We start from the raw sequence: 23,937 nt of genomic DNA, 5'->3' as shown, positions 1-23,937 counted from the left end.
ATGCGCAGTAGGTATCGCGATGCCCTGCCAGCAGCAGGCATCGCATTGCGCATGCGCCCGCTACGATTTGGACCGCACAGCCGCAGTGGAAAAGGACAGGGGAGGGGAGTAAACGGGCGGGCAGAGGCGCACGGAGGGCGGGGTTATGAGCCGTTTAGGAGGTGCTGCCTGGGGCTCCGAGGATTGAGAGACCGCCCTGGGCACTTGAGAGGGCTCATTAACATAACCTTATAAGTTCATTTTCGGCTAAAAGAAAAGTCTGTTTTGTACAACAAAGGTACCGTTTTTAAGTTCTGGGTGGATCATATAACCCTATTTGATCGGTCTAATATGCCCAAATGTGTGACAGACTCCCTTTAAACACAATAAAAGCACACAGAGCTATGGGGACTGGGTATTGCGGATGTGCTAGTGGCCATCTAGGAACCCATGTCCTCAGCTCTGTACACAAAATCCTGGTGACAGGTTCCCTTTAAAACAAATTAACATTAAGCAGATTTAAATAAAAAAAGGAAAAAGACAGAATTCAAATAACAGCACCAGATTATCTGCCTTTATGCCAATTAATAAACTGGGCTGCAGCCTCCTTTCCTCATTGCTCCGGGGCCCTCCATTCTAGTCCCCTCTCTGGTGAGCTGTTTAGAGAGCAGCCCCGCTCTAACCGCATGCGTTACCGCACCGTCCTCCTCACTGAACCAAAGCGGCGCACACGTTGGCGGAATTACGATTTGAAGACAAGCGGTGGCGCCAATCCGTACGTGACGTCACTGCGGGAGCCTCCGCTTCACCAATCGGAAGTTGTCGGGGCGTGGCTGAGCGGTGGCGGGAAGTTTTCGGGGCTCTGCATTGTAAGGATTCCGGAAGGGCCCCGTTACCTGCTGTCCTCCGAGGATCCCGTTCTGGAGCTCAGGCGCCATGGATAACTTCCAGAAGGTGGAGAAGATCGGGGAGGGCACCTACGGGGTGGTGTACAAAGCTCGGAACCGGGAGACCGGGCAGGTGGTGGCGCTGAAAAAGATCCGCCTGGACACGTAAGTGCTCATCAGTGTGCTGGCGAACTACAGGTAGCAGCATGCTCTGTGGCCTCCGCTGGGCGCGGGCTGTAGTTTTGGCCTCAGTCAGGTGCACTTCTAATAACCTGCCCAGGTGGCTGATATTACAGGGTAGCCTTCTGGCCCCATGTACTGCTGTCCATGATGGAGACTGTCACCTAATTACCCCGCTGACCACCAGCTGTCTGCACATGCTCAGATCCAGCAGAGGCAGTAGGACTACCACCACCACCACCACCATCATCATGGACGTGGAGGTCTGTTTATAGACAGGAACAGCGTAGCCAAAGCACCGGCTGATCCTGTACCTGGGGGTCACGGACATGCACTACTTTGACCCGTGATGCATGCCCATTGAAGGCCTCACGACCGTTGTTTTGGTCCGCGGCTCGGACGCGGACCCATTCATTTCAATGGGCCTGCAAAAGATGTGGACAGCACTCCGTGTGCTTTCTGCCTCCGTTGCTCCGTTCCGTGGCCCCGCAAAAAAAAAATATAACCTGTCCTATTCTTGTCCGTTTTGCGGACAAGAATAGGCAGTTATATCAATGGCTGTCCGTGCTGTTCCGCAAATTACGGAATGCACACGGACGCCATCCGTGTTTTGTGGATCGAAAAACACACAATGGTCGCGTGCATGAGGCCGAAGTCTGTGGGTCCGTGAAAATCACTGACATACGTCCGTGTTGTGCCTGTTTTTCACTGAAGACTAATAGCAGATTCTCTGGCAATTAATTTTCACCTGAACGTCGTCAGTGAATTGCGGTTGACACACGGACCAACCACGGATCCTTCACCGTCAGCTTCACGGATGAAACACAGACCCTTTTATTTTACATGGAAATGTGAACGAGGACGGAGGCCGAGCCAGGACCACCGCAGGGCTGCTGTATGTGTGTAGATATTGCCCCCTAGAAGCCTATTCCTATTGCATCCAATGTATCTTTTTAGACGTATTGAAGACGGCTCGCCGGTGAAGTATCTTAGAAAATAATTCATTTCAACCCCAGTGGTACATTGTCCACATTAGCGCACTGGCTGGTACCACTGGTGAATTAATAAAATAAGCAATTTTCAAAAATACTTCACTGGCGTGCTATCTTCAATACGTTCAAAAATATATATCATCCCCAGGTGGAGGGAGATCACCCGTGAGACGTGCTGTGGCCACTACCTTGTTTACGCATCCGATACAACATGCCACGTTTTTTCTGTTTCATTTGCCGCCATCGTATGAGCACAGTACAACAAGCCCACCATCAGATAGGAACTGACTGCATAATAAACCCTATAGGGGAGATTTATCAAAACTGGTGTAAAGTAGAACTGGCTTAGTTGCCCCTAGCAACCAATCAGATTCCACCTTTCCAGTGTAGAAGGCCATACTGTGGCGTCCATCGCCCATAAGCGATCAGTGTCTGTTAAATGCTCTTTTTACTGCTGGAATCGCACAGTCTACACGGCTATTTTCTCCAGAGTTCTGACCAGATGGGGCCGAGAAAACCCTCTTTGGATGCACTTTGTATGTCGGGAGCTTTCTCAACCTGTTAGGTAAATGTAAAGTGAAAAGGAGACCTGGGCGGGGCCTTCACATAGTTAAACCAGCCTACAAACAAACCGTACACCAAATGCACACGTCTGCATGCGTGACATATAACTATGGATTGCGATGAATGAAATCTGTGGTGAGAATCTGCAGCGTTTCTACAACAGATCGGGCGTGCTGCAGGGTTCCCTTTCGCTGTACTCTACAGGTGAAGCTCGAAAAATTAGAAGATCGTGTAAACGTTCATTTATTTCAGTAATGCAACTTAAAATTAGAATATTGGGAAAAGGTTCAATATTCTAGGCTCAAAGTGTCACACTATTCAGCTAATTCATCCATACCCCCCGAGCAGAAGGGGACCTCAAAATTGTGACTTTGGGGTTTTTATAAGCTGTAAGCCATAATCATCCAAATGATAAGTAAAGGCTTGAAATATCTCTCTATCTAAGGCCTCCTGAACACGACCGTATGGCTTTTTCAGTGTTTTGCGCTCCGTTTTTCACGGATCAGTTTTTCCGTTTTGTGTTTCCGTTGTTTCCGTTTTTCCGTATGGCATATACAGTAATTACATAGATAAAATTGGGCTGGGCATAACATTTTCAATAGATGGTTCAGCAAAAAACAAAACGGAAGACATACGGATGCATTTCCGTATGTGTTTGTTTTTTTTGCGGACCAATTTACTTGAATGGAGCCACGGAACATGATTTGCGGGCAATAATAGGACATGTTCTATCTTTCAACGAAACGGAAATACGGAGACGGAATGCATACGGAGTACATTCCGTTTTTTTTTTGCGGCACCATTGAAATGAATGGTTCCGTATACGGAACGCAAAAAACGGCTAGTAAACGGTCGTGTGCAGGAGGCCTAATAGTTTCACCTTTTTAGGCTACTTTCACACTGGCGTTTTGGCTTTCTGTCTGTGAGATCCGTTCAGGGCTCTCACAAGCGCTCCAAAACAGATTTTGCCCTAATGCATTCTGAATGGAAAAGGATCCGCAGAATGCATCAGTTTGCCTCCGCTCTGGAGACGGACACCAAAACGCCGCCTGCAGCTTTTTGGTGTCCGTCTGATGAAACTGACACAATCTGGCACAATAGAAAACGGATCTGTCCTCCATTGACTTTCAACGGTGTTCAAGACTCATCCGTCTTGGCTATGTTAAAGATAATACAAACGGATCAGTTTAGAACGGATGCAGACGGTTGTATTATCTGAACGGATCAGTCCATAACGGATCCGCACAAAACGCGAGTGTGAAAGTAGCCTAAGTTGCATTACTGAAATAAATGAACTTTGCACAATATTTAAATTTTTTGAGTTTCACCTGTAGATTGTTGTGGAATGTGCGATCCTGGCTGTAGGATTTGGGGTTAGAGCTGATGGTATCCATGTGACATCATTCTGTCTGGATCCTGTTTTTCAACGAGATGTAAAAACGTTCCTATTAACAAAAGCAAGACTTTTCACCAGGATGCAAAATGGTGCAGTTATGTAGTTATTGATCTATTACGGTCATCTGTCAGATCTCTGGAATGGCCGGTGTAAAGGTGCTGCCGATTATTCGATGAACGAGTGAAACGCTGGTTCATCAGATAGTAGATCATTGCTGCCGTCACCTAAATCCTTGGGGGCAGATTGCAGGCAGCAGGCGCTATGGGGACAAGTAATGGCATTAGTGATTGCTTCTGCCCATACTGTGGAGGAGATCGCTGCATGTAATAGCAACAGTCTCCATCACTGAACGCTTCCTTCCCGACAATCGTCATGTCTATCTAGCACTGTAAAAGGGCCTTAAAGCAGGTAATCTAGTGGACAACCTTGTAAATGTGTCATTTTGTATGCTTATTGCTTTGGGATATCGGGGGTTTTCTGGTTTTTAACCCCTTCAAGACAAAGCCAGTTTTCACCATCCTGACCAGGCCTATTTTATAGGCCTCATGCACACAAACGTTGTTTGGGTCCGCATCCGAGCCGCAGTTTTGGCGGCTCGGATTCGGACCCATTCACTTTAATGGGACCGCAAAAGATGCGGACAGCATCCGTGGCACTGTTCCGCGGCCCCGCTAAAAAAAATACAACATGTCCTATTCTTGTCCGTGCTTTGCGGACAAGAATAAGCATTTATATTGCCGGCTTCCGTTCTGCAAATTGCAGAAGGCAAAACGGGCAGCTTCTGTTTTTTGCGGACCGCAAAAAAACGGCACGGCCGTGTGCATGAGGCCTTAAAATGACATGTCACTTTGTGATGGTAACTTTGGAATGCTTTTACTTAGCAAAGCGACTGAGATTGTGAAAGTAGTAAATCTGTGTTGATATAGTTTACCTTTTTTATTAAGAAAAAATAAATAAAAAATTTGCAGAAAATATGGAAAAATTAGATTTTTCTAAATTAAGATAACTATCTCACAAAATAGTTCTTAAAGTGTAACTGTCAGTTTGTTTTTTGTAATATATAGGGGCAGTGATGCTGACCATTTTTGTCATGTACAATTTTTAGTAATTAAAGTATATTTCTATTAGAAAAATTGCTCTAAAGTGGCCCATTTTGAGCCCTAGCAACGCTCCTCTGTCTTCTGTTTACATAACTGTGGAGACAGAGATCAGAGGAGCGTTGCTAGGGCTCAAAATGGGCCATTTTAGAGCTATTTTCTAATAGAAATATATGATTTCAGTAATAAAGTATATTGCAAAAATGCTCAGTCACTACCCCTACACATTGCAGAAATAAAAAAATGACAGTTACACTTTAATGTTCACTTTGGCATTATTTTGTCTTTATTTCTTTATTATATTTATGTTTTAGGACGTTAGAGAAGGCTTATAATGTAGTAGTAGCAGTTTGACCAATTCAGTTCTGAAGTCACTTTGAGGGGCTTAAATAATAGAAACCACACATATATGACCCATTTAAGGCTACTTTCACACTTGCGGCAGGACGGATCCGACAGGCTGTTCACCATGTCGGATCCGTCCTGCCGCTATTTCGCCGGACCGCCGCTCCATCCCCATTGACTATAATGGGGACGGGGGTGGAGCTCCGGCGCAGCACGGCGGCGGCGAAAGCCGCCGGACTAAAAAGCCTGACATGCAGTAATTTTAGTCCGGCGGCCTTTCGCCGGAGCTCCGCCCCCGTACCCATTATAGTCAATGGGGACGGAGCGGCGGCACGGCGAAATAGCCGCAGGACGGATCTGACATGGTGAACAGCCTGTCGGATCCGTCCTGCCGCAAGTGTGAAAGTACCCTTAGAGACTACAATCTGATTTTAGAAACATTGTTTACCCTACATGTTTGTTCCACATTAATTGAAGCAAAATAGAGTGAATTTTGTTAAAAAATTTTTTGTAGAATCTGCATTTTTTATTTTTTCACATTGAGTAAACCTCAATATTATTTACCCTGATTCTGCAGTTTACAGAAATATCCCCTAGGCCTAGTTCACACTTCAGTGATTTGATCAGTGATTTTTCTTCAGTAATTGTGAGCCAAACCAGGTGCAGATCAAAAACACAAAATCTTTCTGTAATACCGTATCTCTGTATAGGCTCCATTCCTGGGTTTGGCTCACAATCACTGATGGAAATCACTGATAAAACACTGACTGTGTGAACTAGGCCTTATGTGGTCATAAACTGCTTTATGGGCACACAGCAGTGCTCAGAAGGGTAGGAGCGACATATTGAGGACATATTTTGTTGGAATGGTTTTCATGTCACATTTGATGAGACCTTAAAGGGTTTCTGTCACCCCACAAAACTCTTTTTTTTTTTTTTTTTTGGATAGTTAGATTCCTTATAGGGCGATATAGGAGAATATAATAGTCTTACTTACTTTCATGCGGCCGATTCTTTATAAAACGAAGTTTTATAATATGTAAATGAGGGCTCTACCAGCAAGTAGGGCGTCTACTTGCTGGTAGCCGCAGCAGCAATCCGCCCCCTCGCCGTGTTGATTGACAGGGCCAGCCGGGATCTCCTCCTCCTCCGGCCGGCCCTGTCAGTAATTCAAAAATCGCGCGTCTCTGGTCATTCGGCGCAGGCGCTCTGAGATGAGGAGGCTCGTCTCCTCAGCACTCCCTCAGTGCGCCTGCGCCGATGACGTCTTCTCTTTCGGTGATGTCATCGGCGCAGGCGCACTGAGGAGACGAGCCTCCTCATCTCAGAGCGCCTGCGCCGAATGACCAGAGGCGCGCGATTTTTGAATTACTGACAGGGCCGGCCGGAGGAGGAGATCACGGCTGGCCCTGTCAATCAACACGGCGAGGGGGCGGATTGCTGCTGCGGCTACCAGCAAGTAGACGCCCTACTTGCTGGTAGAGCCCTCATTTACATATTATAAAACTTCGTTTTATAAAGAATCGTTTTATAAAGAGTCGCGTTTTATAAAGAGTCGCTCTATAAAACTTCGTTTTATAAAGAGTCGCTCTATAGTACGTTTGTTGTGAGGAAAGCAACCAAAAAATTGCTGTTTTGGGACCGTTTTTGTTTTTTTTACAACGGTCATCTGACAGGGTAGATCATGTGCTATTTTTATAGAGCAGGTTGTTATGGACGCAAATATTTTTTGGGGACATTAAATATTGGGGCAAGGTGACCAAAAAATTGGTTGTTTTGGCACAGTATTTATTTATTTTTACAGTGTATTGTAATGCATTGCCTGTTAGTGTATTACACAGAGTAATACACTAAGGCTGGGTTCACACATCTTTTTTTTTCCCAAGCCCCCAAAAGTCATGTTTGTGGTCCAACTCAGAGGTTGAGCAAATGATGTTGGATTTGGGACAATAAATTGTTGGGGTACATGTTTGTGATTGGTGGGTGTCCTGTGGATAGGGGTTAACTGGAATACCCCTTTAATTGGGCAGCCTGCTGTGACAGGCCTGGGAGCCTTCACAAGACCCCAGGCTGTTATACTAACGGAGCCCCACAGTTTACAAGCAATGATATGGATGTTGCACCCCTCTGTGCCACAACCCCCTTCAAACAGCTGATCATTACATGTGCCAAGAGCTCCACCACCTTATTATTGATGGCCAATCCTAAGCACAGGCCCAAAGTTTAACCCCTGTAACAGAAAATGGGCTGAGCTGTTACTATGTGCAGCAATTATTTCCATACACTTGAAACAGTATTTCCATTGTAGCAAAACAATTGTGTGCATATATGTTCTTGTAGACAAGTTTTCATATAGCCCATAGTGGTCCGATCATCAAGGTTTTTTTTTTTTTGGTTTTTTTTAAATCCACACCATAAACATGGTTTATAATGTAGAGATGATTTATTCATTGTGATTACTTATATTGTATTTCACTTGCAAGAAAACAGAGGTCACTCCCTGCGTGGCGCGTGCCAGGCGGCTGTGGAGCTCTGTGCTTTGGTTGTTCAATACTTTTATGTGCTTGTTTGCGTTAAGCTCTTGCTATTGCAAGGCATGCGGATATCTTAATGGTCTTTTCGCTAGTGCTTTCTAATGTAATCCGAAAAGCACCTGCAGGACTAGAAATGTGTTAGGAGGATTTCCTCTAAGGGTATTCGCTCTGCACCATCTGTTACTGGTCACAGCAGGGTGGATGTTTCGCTCCCAGTTTACACCAAGCAGGTTGTGGTGCAGGATTTTCTTAATACAGTTTTTTTTTTTTTTTTGCTAAAAACTGGAGTTTATCCAAAAAGAAGTATAATTGAATGCTTGTACCTCTAACGTGCCATATACCGTTGCTTTCAACTTAACTAGATGATCTCTAAAAATAGCCGTGATGGGTCCGTCTCTAAAATCAATGTAAGTCATTAGGGGGACGGATCTGTTTTCTTTTGTGTCAGAGAAAACTGATCCGTCACTATTGACTTACGTTGTGAGTCTTGTTCCGCATCCCAGGATTTACTCATTAACGCTGCTTGCAGCCTTTTGTGTGCATCATGGGAACGCAATAAAATGGAACTGAAGGCGTTCTGGTGCCCTCCATTCTATCTAGTTTTGTCCCCATTGACAATGAGTGTGGACAAAAATAAAGCGTTTTCCCCCGCTATTGAGATCCGTCATAGGAAAGGGAAAGCGCAGATGTGAAAGTAGTGGGCGGCTGTGGATGTAGTGTTTCTGGATTTGCAACGGCTTTTGATACTGTCCCTCATAGACGCTTAATAAGTAAAGTAAGGTCTATTGGCTTGGAAAGTATAGTTTGTAATTGGATTAAAAACTGGCTGAAGGACCGTGTCCAGAGAGTTGTGGTCAATGATTCCTATTCAGAATGGTCCCAGGTATAAGTGGTGTACCCCAAGGTTCAGTGTTGGGTCCTCTATTATTTAGTTTATTAATGATATTGAGGACGGGATTAATAGCACCATATCTATTTTTGTAGATGACACTAAGCTGTGTAGAACTGTACGGTCTATGGAAGATGTCCACAAACTACAAACTGACTTGAACACTCTGAGTGATTGGGCATCAACTTGGCAAATGAGGTTCAATGTGGACAAATGTAAAGTTATGCATCTTGGTAGTAATAATCTCTGTGCTTCATATGTCCTAGGGGATGTAGCACTGGGAGAGTCACTTATAGAGAAGGATTTGGGTGTCCTTGTGGCTGGTAGATTAAATTATAGTATACAATGTCAATCAGCTGCTTCTAAGGCCACCAGGATATTGTCATGTATTAAACAAGGCATGGACTTGCGGGGCAGGGATGTAATTTTACCACTTTACAAAGCGCTGGTGCGGCCTCATCTGGGATACGCAGTCCAGTTCTAGGCACCAGTACATAGAAAGGATGCTCTGCAGCTGGAAATAGTACAGAGGAGAGTGACTAAAATGATAAGGGGCCTGTAGGCAGTGCTCCAGACAAAAAAAAAATGACCAGGAGCCAAACTAAAAAATTTAGGAGCCAAATAAATTTTAATCGCCAAATTTAAAATGCATATAATTTAAAAAAAAAAGGACTTTGAGAAGATGAGACGCAGGTCACAAAAGTGAGCCAGCACTACATATAGGAGAAAACAGCACCACATGCCTCTCGCACCCAGGGACATCTTCTGGGGGACAAGGTGACTAAAAATGGCGAATTGCGTGGTTTTAGAATTTTTTTTTTTTTATGTTACGGCCTTCACTGAGCGAAAATATTTTTAAATATTTTAATAGCTCACACTTTTTGGGACGTGGCGATATGTAAGGCTACTTTCACACCTGCGTTTGGTGCGGATCCGTCTGGTATCTGCACAGACGGATCCGCACCTATAATGCAAACGCTTAGATCCGTTCAGAACGGATCCGTTTGCATTACCATGAACAAAAAAAAAAAAAAAAAATTTTTTTTTTTTTTTTTTTTTTGTTCATGATAATGCAAACGGATCCGTTTAGACTTTACATTGAAAGTCAATGGGGGACGGATCCGTTTGAAGATTGAGCCATATTGTGTCATCTTCAAACGGATCCGTCCCCATTGACTTACATTGTAAGTCTGGACGGATCCGTTTGCCTCCGCACGGCCAGGCGGACACCCGAACGCTGCAAGCAGCGTTCAGGTGTCCGCCTGCTGAGCGGAGCGGAGGACAAACGGTGCCAAACTGATGCATTCTGAGCGGATCCGCCTCCACTCAGAATGCATTAGGGCTGGACGGATCCGTTCGGGGCCGCTTGTGAGAGCCTTCAAACGGAACTCACAAGCGGAGCCCCGAACGCTAGTGTGAAAGTAGCCTAATATGTTTATTCTTTTATTGTTTGTAAATTTTATATGTAAAACTGGGAAGGGGGCCATTTAAACTTTTAGTATTTTGGTGTTTTTTTAAAAACTTTTTATTTAATAACCATTTCTTCCCTTAGGGACTAGAACCTGGATCTTTTCATCCCTTGTGCTATTCACCCTGATAGAGATCTATCAGGGTGAATAGGATCTCACACATCTCCCTGCTGCCCTGTGCTTTGTGCACACAGCAGCAGGGAGCTGAACATGGCAGCCAGGGCTTCAGTAGCGTCCTGGCTGCCATGGTAACTATCTGAGCCACTGCCACTGCCACCACTGGAGGGGATGGGACCCTGTGGCCACCATATAACAATGAGTGGGGGGGGGGCTTGTGGCCAGTGATAATGGGGGGGGGGGGGGGGGGGGAAGAGGCTTGGGGGGGGTGCGCACTGCACCACCAATGAATGTAATTAAAGAGGACCTTTCATGGGTCCAAAGAATATGAACTTAGTAGCAGGCTGCATAGAGCGGCGCCCAGAGTGCACTTGCTATTATTCCTGGGCGCCGCTCCGTTCGTCCGCTGTGGCCCCCGGTATTTTTAACATTCAGAGCAAGGAGGAGGAGACGCCAGTGTCTCTCCTTCTCTCTGACAGCAGCGCTGTCCAATCACAGCGCAGAGCTCAGAGCGAGGGAGAAAAAAAACTCCTGAGCTCTGTGCTGTGATTGGACAGCGCTGCTGTCAGGGAGACGGAGAGACACTGGGGTCTCCTCCTTGCTCTGAATGTTGAAAAGACCGGGGGCCACAGCGGGTGAACGGAGCGGCGCCCAGGAATAATAGTAAGTGCACTTAGATCCCTGGGCACCGCTCTATGCAGCCTGCTACTAAGTTCATATTCTTTGGACCCACAAAAGGTCCTCTTTAACTCCTTTATACAAGTCTCAGCAGCGGTATCACAGACCCGGCATGCGATCTGTGGCAATTAACCCCTCAGATGTGGCACCTGAGGCGTTAATTGCCGCGTATCGCATGCCCTGTTATTGAGGCCGGGTGCCGGGTCTGTGATACCGCTGCCTATACTTATGTTTTACATCCATTGGTGGCGCAGTGGCGACAGCTCCTCCTCCCTGCTATCTCCCCATTGGTGGTAGTGGCGGCCGCGTCACAGTGGAGAGGGAGGGGCTCCTTCCTTCTCCACTGTGCTAGTGAAGAGAACTTAGGCTGCGCAGGAGCGCGGCGGTACAGTCGCAAATGGCGACAAGACTAAAAAGTCTTGTCGCCATCTGCAAATTTTAAGGCGCATTGGCGACCGTTTTGGTCACCATCTGGAGCCCTGCCTGGAGGGCCTTAGTTATGAAGAAAGATTAAAAGAATTGAGTTTATTTAGTCTTGAGAAGAGACGTCTAAGGGGGGGACATGATTAACCTGTACAAGTATATAAATGGGACATGCCAAAAATACAGAGACAAACTGTTCCATGTAAAATGCCCTCCAAAGACAAGGGGGCACTGCCTCCGACTTGAGAAGAAAAAGTTCAGTCTCCGGAAGCGTCAAAGCTTCCTTACTGTAAGAACTGTGAATCCTTGTAATAGACACCTCCAGACGTGGTCACAGCAGGAACAGTGGACAGTTTTTTAAAAAGGGTTTAGATAAATTCTTAAAAGTAAAATGACATTAATGCTTATGAAAATGTGTAGAAATCGGAGTCTCATTTCTTTCTGGGATTCGCGTCCCCACCTATCCCTTGGTTAAACTTGATGGACTTATGTCTATTTTCAACCGTATTAACTATGAAAATAGCCTTTGATCGGGCGGGTGGCTGACTCCCGGCATTACAGCTCAGCCCCATTCTTTTGAACCTAGGTTGCTTGATGTACTGTGACGTCGCTGGTCTGGAGAGCTGCAGACCTCCTCCCTGGTCCCTCCTATATAATATACGAGCATCGCTAAAACATGCTCTTTGCACCTAAATATATGTTAATTATGTTCTCACGTGTTAATTACGCAGCTGTATTTTGCATATTAGGCAGTTGCATGATGAATACCTAGATAGATATCCATCTATTAGTGGTATACTACCATATTGCTTTTAAAGACTGTAGAAAGTTGAAACGTCGCAATTGTCTTGGTGAATAAACCTGAACACTTACTATATGAAGACACGAAGTGCCGCGGTATTGTGTATCTGCAGAGCGGTCATACAGAATACATCACGTTCTTACCTCTGTAACCAAAAATAAGCTGTACTGAGAACATGTTCACTTGTCTATTAATGTTCTTTCTTTTCCTCCTAGGGAGACAGAAGGAGTACCGAGCACGGCCATCAGGGAAATCTCACTCCTCAAGGAACTGAACCATCCCAACATAGTCAAGTGAGTGACTCTTTAACGGACCTGTGAATTTTTGTGGCATTTTTGTATGTTTTATAGACTTCACACCCTTATTCGTACATGTCACCTGTCATTAGGCTTCTGGACGTCATTCACACAGAGAACAAGCTTTATCTGGTCTTTGAGTTTCTTAACCAAGATCTGAAGAAATTTATGGACGGCTCCAATATTACAGGGATCCCACTGGCTCTTGTAAAAGTGAGTTCAAGGTTCGCCAAACCGTGTAAATCTGAAGTGTAGTGTGGCTGACAAGTAGCTCTTTAAGCACTGTTTGGATTTGTTGTAAGATGTCTTATATTTCTTAGCACAAACTCCAATGAGGGGAGAAGCGACCTAAAAGACAACTACTACTTGGGCCTTAACACCAACAAAAAAAAAAAAAACCTAAAAATCCTCATTCTGTGAAAGTTTCCTCTACTAGGATGTTTTAGTGGTCTCTTGTCATTCCAGCTCGTCCAGGGATTGTCATCTGGCTTTCCGAGACTCCTGAATGTCTAAACCAGGGGTCAGCCAACCTTCGGCACTCCAGCTGTTGTGAAACTACAACTTCCAGCATGCACACCTGTAGAAGTGAATGAAGCATGCTGGGAGTTGTAGTTTCACAACAGCTGGCGTGTTGAAGGTTGCTGACAATGGTCTGAACTGTCTTTGTAGTGATGCATAGCACGCCGCTGTGTCACTGCATTACTAGGCAGATTTGTGCTCTAGGAATACCGGGGAATGCTTAGTGTTGGGGTAACATAGAAATAATATATAAACCTAGTATTCATGTACAGCAATGTGGGTATAAAGGTGGGCACACACATTAGATGACAGCCCAAGCTGCTGTTTCCAGTGGGAGCAGCAGAGCTTGTAATGTGTACAGTGGTGTTCATGGCAGATGTCGTGGGGAGGCTCGGGCATGTTGGATTTCCCTTGCTCTCAAGGTGGATAAGCTGCTGCCAGTGGTGTTTGGAAGCCGCTTATTTCCCTCTTTGCTGAGACCAGGTGCATGCTTGGTATGGGGGGAGTTTTTGTATTTTTTTTTTTTTCTAAAGTAAACTAAATGTGTTCCTCCTATATTTTCAGAGTTATATGTTCCAGCTTCTGCAAGGTTTGGCATTCTGCCACTCACATCGCGTTTTGCATCGTGACTTAAAGCCGCAAAACTTACTTATTAACTCTGATGGAGCTATCAAGCTTGCAGACTTTGGGCTGGCTCGAGCGTTTGGTGTGCCAGTCAGAACTTATACACATGAGGTGAGCAAAGTTAATCTTTGTTCTTTAAAGAGAGCCTGTCTCCTCTCCTGACATGTCTGTTTTACGAACATGAAATAAAAATTCTGGATCATCTTTTCATATAACTGTTGGATCATTCCTTTATTATTCCTACTAGACGTTAATGAATTGCCAGAAGTCTGAAGTCAAGGTCCATCCAATCTAGGTTTGGACCGGGTATCGAAGTTTTGATACTCTGATACCTGGTTCGATACAATACCAGGTTTGGCATTTTTGCGCAGCGCACACCATGATTTAATAAGCGGACGCACAGTGGAGATGGAGGGAGAGCGTCCCTCCCCACTGCGATGCAGATGGCCACTGCCACCAGTGAAATAAGTAAGTGGCCCAATGGGGGAGTGTCAGGAAGGGAAGTAGGAGGGCAGGGGATAGAGAAACTCGCTGCAGTCCTCGTGGTGCTGGACGCTGGTAAGTTAAAGGACGTTTGATGTCATCGTCATGTGACCACTAACATCCACTTGGTCCTTATCAGCCTTCAGGAAGATCTTGCTGCAGGAGGCTTCCTGCAGTTTTTACAGGTTTCTGCTTTAATGTAGGGAATAGCAATCGCGCTGAAACGGTCAATTAAACCAACAGTGATCGCAGCATGTGTAAGGTAAGGCAGAGGGATGCGGGTCCCTCTGCCTTCCCATTAGATCCCCTGCAGAGAAATTAGGGGGTTCGATCAGTTACTATGACAGCTTGGGGCCTGCTGAGGCTTCCCAGGGCTGCCAAAAGATACATATCCGGTATAGCCATGTCTGAACTATTAAAATATTTTAAAAATGTTCCAGTGCGGTAAAAGCCATAACGGGGAAAAAAAAACAATAAAAACACTCAATTCGCCATTTTTAGTCACCTTATCCCCCTCCCCTAAAAAAGTTGAACAACAGTGATCACAAAGTTGTATGTACCCCAAAAATGGTACCAATAAAAACTATTTTGCCCTGCAAAAAACAAGCCCTCGTACAGCTCTGTAGACCGAAAATAAAAAGTCAGAAAATGGCGATGCAAAGAAAAAAAATATATTTTTTTCCCCCCAAAGGTTTCTAAAAATAAAAACTATACATGTTTAGTATTGCCGTAATTGTAGTCAGCAACATATGAGGTTAATGTGTGGGTGTATTCTGTGAAGTTGGTTTTTAATTTGTTTTATTTTTGGCATGGTATCGAGTATCTCAATATTTTTTTTTTTGGTATCAAAATCGAATAAAAATTTTGATATTGTGACCACTTTAATCCAATCGGTGCTGGCAGTCTGTGCAGGGAGGGCCACACCCTTAACTGGTAACACACAGATGGACCTTTATTGCATACTGCTAGTAATAAATTTCCAAACTTCTAGCAGGAATAAAACCGGAATGGCACACCATGGAGTCATGCAAATGGACGCTCTGGAATTATTATTACATGGGGAATGCAAGTAGTTACTAAAACATGTCGGGGGAGGTGACAAGTCCTCTTTAACTCATCAAATGAATAGCTGTAGGTCGTACATTGTAGCCTATGTTATGTGTTATTATTATTTTTTTTTCTAGGTGGTCACACTTTGGTACAGAGCTCCAGAAATTCTCCTTGGCTGTAAGTACTACTCCACGGCCGTGGATATTTGGAGCCTCGGCTGCATCTTTGCAGAAATGGTAGGTTAATATTGACAAACTGGAAATTAATTCATGCTGTTCACATGTCGGATTTGCGGTCTGTTCATTGACATTCTCTGAAAGCCTTCCTATATGGTTCTACCCGCATAGTAGTTGTATTTTACCTAAATCAGGAAAAATGATAGTGGAGACAATAATGCACATCTCATAAAGTTTTTCTTGTGAAAAATTGCATTGTACTGCATATTTTCCACAATTTGGTAAATATAGCGACGGACAAAAATGAGTGGGTGGGGGAAAAAAATACACTGGTACTGGAGGATTCTGGCCCATGGAATAGACTTTGATGCTGCCGTGGATCCATTCTGTTCAATAACAGATTTTTAACAATATTCTACTAGGAAAAGCCATCATACAGCCCATAACAAAATGGAACAAGTCTAGTGAATTGCAGATCACTGGAGTGGAATGCCTTGTCCTATGCAGGCCATCTATACGGGAAATACATCGGCTGTGTTTTAGTAAACTGTGTTTACACAGATTCTTTTATGTATGTTTTGAACAAAAAAAAAAAAACTTCTAGAATCTGGACAGTTTTAGTTTTTTCCTTAAAGTGGTTGTCTTTGATTATTGTGAGTAGGGCTGAAACGATTACTCAAATTAATCGCAGTGGGGGGAGCTGGTGGCATTGGGGGAGGAGCTGATGACATGAGGGAACTCGTGACTTTGGGGGGAGCTGAAGACACTGGGGGGGGGGGGATACGGAGCTGAAGGCACTGGGGAGGACTGATGTCAGGGGTTCTGATGAGTTTTTATAAAGGAAGAGAGTATTTATTTTTTTTCTTATTAGAGTACTCGATTAATCGTAAAAAAAAATTGGTAGAATACTCGGTTACTGAAATAAGAGTTTACTGCAGCCCTAATTGTGAGCAGCTTTATAGTTATCAGCTCTGTCCACTACACAGGACAGAGCTGTCTAGTTCCATAATGGGACCTACAAGGTGTGAAGCCTGTATTACACCTGATTTTTCGGCAGATGATCGATAGTGTTGAGCAAACTAGTGTTTTGAAGTTCGGCGTACAAGGTTCGGGTTATCTAAGAATTCCGTTATGTATTCCACTACAAGTTATGGTCCGTGGTAGTGGAATCCATAAAGGAATTCTTAGATGACCCGAACATTGTGTTTTCAAGTTCAGTGTACAGGTTCGCTCAACACTACTAACGAGCATTGTTAACGAGAATTGCTACAAATCATCTGGCAGTCTAATACTTTGTCTGATGAACAAGCAAATGCTCGTTCATGGGGCATCCCAAATCTTTTGAGAAGTTTGCAAGCGGCAGATCTTGGTGTCTAATCACAATCTGCTTCTGGCAAACAATGAATCGGTATAGGGAAGAGGGATGGTATAACGATCTCTCCTCCCAATACTGAGGAGGAGGAGATCGCTGCATGTAATGGCAGAAGTCTCCTCCGCTAGCGAGCCGACTGTTGCTTGGAAGGAACGCTTTGTTACCGACAATTGGCTGTTAAATCGGGCTGTGTAATACAGCATTAAGACCCCTGCTGATATGATATTGATGGCCTATCATAAAGGATATTGGCACACATGCTTGAATAGATTAGGGTTGTTGCGGGTATCGAAATTTCGATACCCAATCGATACTTTTGTCCTGGTGTCGATACGATACCGGGATTTCCATTTTTCGATACTGGGCTGCGCAGTCTAGTATCACAGAACATGAGCGCGCTGCTGTCGGCGTGCTCATGTTCACTCAGCAGCACAGGGGAGAAGGAAGCAGTGTCTCCTCCCCCCCCACACCAATGATGGGACTTTTCCTGGGTCCATACTTCTGGGCGCTGCTCCGTTCGCCCGCTGTGCCCCATTACGGTCTGCTCCATATGCTAATTACTATCGGAGCAATGGGGAGGAGACATCAGCTTCGCTAGTGGGCGTTCCTTCTCGCTGCACTGCGACTGGACAACGCTACAGCCAGTGAGAAGGAACGCCCACTAGAGAAGCTGATGTCTCCTCCCCATTGCTCCATAGTAATTAGCATATGGAGCAGGAGACAGTAATGGGGCACAGCGGGCGAACAGAGCGGCTCCCAGGAATAATAGTAAGTGCTAGGACATCTCTGGGTGCCGCTCTGTGTAGCCTAATACTTAGTCTGGACCCATATAAGGTCGTCTTTAACACATAATACAGGAGGCAGGTGCCGGCAGCAGAATCGCATAGCCGGCACCCTGTCTCTGACAGGGAGCTGCAATCAGTGGCAGAATTTAAACCCTCAGGTGCGGCACCTGAGGGGTTAACTGCCGCTGATCTGCCAGTACCCGCCTCCTGTATTAAGGGTTAATTATCATTGGTGGTGCAGTGCGCCCTCCCCCACCCCATTAAAATCATTGGTGGCAGTGGCCACAGGGTCCCCTCCTCTTCATTGGTGGCAGCTTCTGATCGGAGCCCCAGCTGTGTAATCCTGGGGCTCCGATCAATTACCATGACAGCCAGGACACTACTGAAGCCCTGGCTGCCATAGTCAGCTCCCTGCTGCTGTGTGCACAGGGCAGCGGGGAGAGTGTGAGTTCCTATTCACCCTGATAGAGCTCTATTACGGTGAACAGGACAAGGGATTAGAAGATCCCAAGTTCTGGCCCCTAATGGGGGATGTAGTTATACATTAAACTTTTTAATTTAAATAGATAGATAGATATATTTTATTATGTCACCCCCTTTCCCAATTTCACATATGTTTATTTATTGTTTAGATATTTTATATTACATATCGCCACGTCAGAAAAGTCCAAACTATTAAAATATAAAAAAATCTATGCGGTGAACGCCGGAACAGAAAAAATTAATAAATAAAAACTGTGCGATTTGCCTTTTTTTTTTTTTAAATGCTGAATGCACGTGGCATTTTTGGTTTATTTTTTTTCGCGTGGTATTGAGTATCGCAATACTTTTTATGGTATCAAAATCGAATCAAAAATTTGGAACAACTCTAGTATAAATGAACCCCTCCATTATACCACACAGGTTTTCTTTTCCATAGAAGTCCTGGAAGCATTATCATAGAAATCGCCGTAAAACTACATGAGTTTAACACATGGGCTTTATCATGGACTTTTACTGTACCGCTACTAGTCGGTGTGGCACGGCACATTGCTACATCTGTGCCAGTGTAACTTCAGCAATGCATGTGAACGGGTTTATCATGCACAAGGTTGGAAGCTATTAACCTAAGGGCAAATGATACAATTAAAAATCAGTTTTGATGATTAAAACAGGGCAGTCATCTGAGAGACTTTGTGGAGAAAGAGCTTTTGTGTGGGACTTAAATGTGGCTGTTGCACTATAACCATGACCCTCTGCTTCCTCTCCCTAAGGGTAGGGGAGACATTAAGAATTGTGAATAACCTTTCATAGTAGGCTCTGCTGATAAAAGAATGTTCCTTGAGGCACCGTGCTCTGATGTAACATTCCCTGAACTTGGGAAGATATTGAAGTAGCATGTGACTGGCGCCTTGATTTACTAGAGGGTGTTGGTGACACCAGCAGTCTGCAGTAATAACCAGTTTGCTTCTTTGTTTCTCATGCACGTGTCAGATCTGTCTGCACAGGGGCTGTATGGCGGCACACATACTAGTTCGGTGTCCAACAGAAAGTGGCTCCGCAGGTCACTTTGTACTGTAGGGAAGATACCTTGGTAATTTACATGGCAACCTCTGGCACTCCAGCTGTTACATGTCTTTTTATTCCTCCTAGAAATGTGAATAGATAACTAGGTTTTAGCATTCCCCTTGTTCTATTTAAAGGGAACCTGTCATCAACTTTATGCTGCCCTTACTAATGGCAGAATAAAGTAGAGACTGGGCCTGGAAAAGAGTCCCGGCCACCTGAGAAGAGTCCTGGTTATTCATGAAGTCCTGCTCTCCTGCCCACCTGCTGATGACGGACAGTTTTCTACCTAGTTTTCTCCCTTTCTCTCTAGGAGAGAACTGCCAATCATCAGCAGACGGGTGAGAGAGCAGGAGGTTATGAATAACCAGGACTCTTCTCAGGTAGATTTGACTCTTTTCAAGGCCTGGGCTGCAGTAATTATGATGCTGGTTTTTAGCAACCACTTACTTTTAGCTGATGAGTGACACACCGCTGACATCAGCAATTCTGTCACTAATTTATGCTGCCCTCAGTACGGTCAGGATAAAGTGGATGACTGGTTCCCTTTAAGAAATATTTAAAAAAGCACATTCAGTTACATACTAAACCCCCAGCTAATTGCTCAAAGTGTGCATAGACAGGAGTGAAAGGACAGTGCAGGGTGTTTAGTTAAGTTGCAGCTTGACCGCAGCATACAGATGTGTATATATACTAATTTGACAAGCTATCCACTTGTTCCACCCATCCATTATTTTTATTTTTTGGTTTAATCCTAGATAACGCGAAGGGCTCTGTTCCCGGGAGACTCAGAGATTGATCAACTGTTCCGTATTTTCCGAACCCTGGGAACGCCTGATGAGAATACGTGGCCAGGAGTTACTTCCATGCCAGACTACAAGTCCACGTTCCCAAAGTGGGCTCGGCAAGACTTTAGCAAAGTGGTACCACCGCTGGATGAAGATGGTAGAGATCTTTTGGCTGTAAGTGTCTAAAGTGTGTCAATACTAAAGTTATGTGTACAGCAGGTATCAATGTGAGGCGTCAGATCTCAGTCTTAAGGCCCCTTTGAACTTCTCCATGGAGGAGACTGTTATTGAGAAGGAAACGTTCCCGCCTGACAATCACCTGTGCATCAGTGAATGAGACAGTTGTATTCACATGTAGCGATCCCCTCCTCAGTATGTGGAGGAGCAGTCGCTAATGCCATTGCGCATCTCTATTACAGAATCATTATGTGTTTAGGCAGCACGATCTGCTGCCCACAAATTGTAATTTAGATGGCTGCACCCACGATCTATTGCCTGAAGAAAATTTTATGTTTATCGGGTAATCGGCGACACCTTGAAATAGACAGATTATCGCTAACGAGCGTTTGTACAAATACTCGTTATACTCTGCCTGAATATTGAGCAGTGTAAAGAGGTCTTAACACTGTAGGACTGTAGGTTTATGGGAGAACTGCTGGGCATGCCTGGAGGTGATGAGAAGCTGTTGTGGTGAGTTGGGTTATTTACATGGAGAGCACATGTCCTAAAAAGCAAAGAGATATATATATATATATATATATATATATATATATATATATATATATATATATATATATATATATATATTCCATGTGCTCGATCCTAGTAAGAAAACAGACCTACTTGAAGTTTCTCAGGCACTGCAACAATAGTCACATGCCATAGAAGTCCAATCATGCATGAAGTAGGAATTGAGAGTTCAAACTGCCAGCACAGATCTCATGATGGGCACATGTGACTCAAATTGGGAAGCAAACTTGTGCATGGTACCACGCGTCACGGTGGATGAATTGGTGCTTAGGCTAATGGAAACAGACCTGAATCTTTTACAAACTATGTGCAGTTAATTATTTTGGCTGCAATATTACTTGATGCCATTGCTGCTCATCTTGGTATTTGCATCTTCAGCCTCCCCTGCTTCAAAATGTTAAAGTGAGACTTACAAATTGTCCCTTTTGAGCTTCTGAATACAGTATTGTCTATGGTGTATGCTGTCTTTTTCTGCTCTCATAATCGACATCATCTTATTTCCAGCAAATGCTCCAGTATGATTCTAACAAGAGGATCTCTGCGAAGGCTGCCCTAACTCACGCCTTCTTCCGTGAAGTCAGCAGGCCACTTCCACATCTCAACTAGCCTGGTTCTGAGAAGATTGTCTATCGAATGAGTAATGGCGCAGCAGAGCAATGTAAAATAGGACTTCGAGAGTTAAAATACATATATCGTGCTTACTATTTATTACCATGGCATTTAATGTGCCATCCAGACAAAACCGTTTTTAAAAATGGCCCTTTTACAGATGTTTGTTTTGATTTAAATCCTGTTTATAGATCAAATTTGTTTGAGGTTTTTATGTTTAGAAATTTGGATGTTCATGTGTAAGTGTGATGTTCTTAATAAGGTCAATGGAGCTTAAAGCTGCCCTGAACAATGTCTGCTTGGGAAACAAGGTCTCCATTCTGCGCATTGGGTTTCTTGCACTGAGGATGAACTGGGCCAAATGTTTGGGATTTTTCTCGTGGAGTATGAGCAGAAACCTTTTCTTCCAGATGAACTCGCTCAGTGTTTTTTACATCTATATTTGTGGATGTCTGAGCCGGGACCTAGCAATGATCAGCATCACTTTCTAATTAACCTGTTTTGTGCAGCAAGGACACTCCACCAGTTGCAGCCTTAACGTTTATGCAGAACTTTCTTTCCCACGTTCAGTGCACAGATTTTAAAAGATTGTGCCAACCTCAAGTCTGCACCTTGTCTATGGATGAAACTATTTTTATGTATTACTTTTTAAAGTAGAATGTTTGTTTTTAGTATGTATTTTCCTGTTAAATTAGTTAATTAAAATATTTTATTTAACCCTTTGTCTCAATTTCTTCTCACATACTGCTTCCCTGTGTCATTTTACAGACTGGCAGAAGCTTAGCAGTCCCTATATATCATGACAAATCTAGACTGATCTATGTGCTCCATAGATTGTGTATGTAAATCCCCATCAGAGGTTGAAGAATGATCATTACTGCATATGTAGTTGACTTTTACACAAAACACCTGACTTTTATTAAACAGTTTTTCAGGATTAGATGACAGCCATTGAAATGATATGCAGGTAATGCATGGAAAGTTTAGGTGTGCCACAGTAGCTTCTGAACCTGTTGTCTGTTAAAGTGGTATTCTGGCTATATCAAGTATATCATCGCATGTTTGAAGAACATTATTATTTTTTTTTAAACTGTTTTCCATGGCATAGATATGGAGATTGACCCCTGACCTCTGTACGGGCAGGAACAGAGCGAGGTTAAACTGCTTCCTCCTACCACCATTTCTCAGTGTTTCCTGTCCCTACAGTTGCCAGGGCAGAAAGAGAGTCCTCTCTGAGCAGTCGGAGAGGGGAAGTGGAAACCCAGAAATATTCAAACTAATAACGGAAAATGGGGCCTTCCATCTGTGGATCTATTTGCCTCAAGGAAAAACACAAAGGTCCATAGGTTCTGCTCCATAGATCCAAGGGACAAACCTGGGGCGATAAAGGCTTTTTCTCTGACTTGGGACTGGGATCTATGCATTTCCACTAATCCCAAAAGGTAATACAGAAAATTCTTCAGGAGAAAGTAACTGATACTAGTGACACCATTCTGGCCCAAGAGAAGTTGGTATTCCCTGCTAAAAAAGATTTCATTGAGGGACCCTTGGATACTACCCAACAGAAGAGATACTTTCTCAGAGTCCTGTCGTTCACCCACATCCAGAATTCTTCAAGTTGACTGCCTGGATCCTGAGAGGGAAATTCTAAATAGACAAGGTCTATCCGATAAAGTAATTTCAACCCTCAGATGTAGCATGAAAAAGATCACATCTGCAATTTACTTGAAGATCTGAAACATATTCTGTACCTGGTCAGGAGAAATATCTAAATATCTCCAAATCATAAGAAACCAAAAATTGAGAAGATTTTATTCAAAAAGGTTTAGACTTATGTCTTAGGCCATCTACACTGAAATTTCAGGTATCGGCCCTCAGTGCGTTTTTCGACAAAGAAAACCACAGGTGGATTAAAATTAATCAGAGCTGCTTCAAGACTCAGACCCTCCTTGAAGATACGTACTCCTTCATGGGACCTAAACAATGTCCTCAACGGTCTCACAAAGTCCATATGAACCTTTTAGTAGACCACTAAAACATGTTTCCTATAAGACAGCCTTTTTAATCGCATTTACGACAGCAAGAAGTCTAGGGGCTATTCCGGTCCTTTTGATTATAGAACCATACCTCATTACTTCTGAAGATAGAATAGTTCTTAAGCTAGATCTGGGGTTTCTACCAAAAATAGTAACTGATCTCCATCGAGACCAAGAGATTGTTCTCCCTACATTCTGCCCTAACCCAAAAAAAACGCGAAGGGATCTGATTACTATACCTTTTTAGATGTCAGAAGAACTGTTTTAAGATATCTAGAAGTAACAAAGGACTTTGTCATCCTGTCTAATCTTTTGGTCCAGTTTGGGGTTAAAAACAAAGGAAAAAAAGTATGGATAAAGAATACCATTGAAAACTGTCATGTCTGGAGAAAATTAAAGCTCACTCAACAAGAGTAATGGCCTCTTCCTATGCAGAAAGAGCAGGAGCCTCTTTAGAACAGATTTGCAAAGCTGCAACCTGGTCAAATCTTCATAGCTTCATAAAGCACTATAGACTAAATCTCTGGCAAACTTCAGACTTGTCTTTTGGTC

The 23,937-nt window shown here is 43.9% G+C and overlaps 1 protein-coding gene across 1 annotated transcript; it reads left to right on the top strand.

The window, feature by feature from the left end:
* The first annotated feature begins 811 nt into the window (after positions 1-811).
* CDK2 (cyclin dependent kinase 2) lies at positions 812-22,050 on the top strand. Its single transcript, XM_040422158.1, has 7 exons — positions 812-1,031; positions 12,568-12,645; positions 12,741-12,861; positions 13,732-13,902; positions 15,459-15,560; positions 19,961-20,164; positions 21,245-22,050. The coding sequence occupies exons 1-7, from the start codon at positions 916-918 to the stop codon at positions 21,344-21,346; spliced, it is 894 nt and encodes a 297-aa protein (XP_040278092.1). The 5' UTR covers positions 812-915; the 3' UTR covers positions 21,347-22,050.
* Positions 22,051-23,937: the final 1,887 nt, after the last annotated feature.

Source organism: Bufo bufo, chromosome 3, assembly GCF_905171765.1.
Source record: "Bufo bufo chromosome 3, aBufBuf1.1, whole genome shotgun sequence".
In the NCBI taxonomy this organism is placed as follows: domain Eukaryota; kingdom Metazoa; phylum Chordata; class Amphibia; order Anura; family Bufonidae; genus Bufo; species Bufo bufo.
The sequence above is the reverse complement of the archived record's forward strand: the minus strand, read 5'-3'. Positions and strand labels throughout refer to the sequence as shown.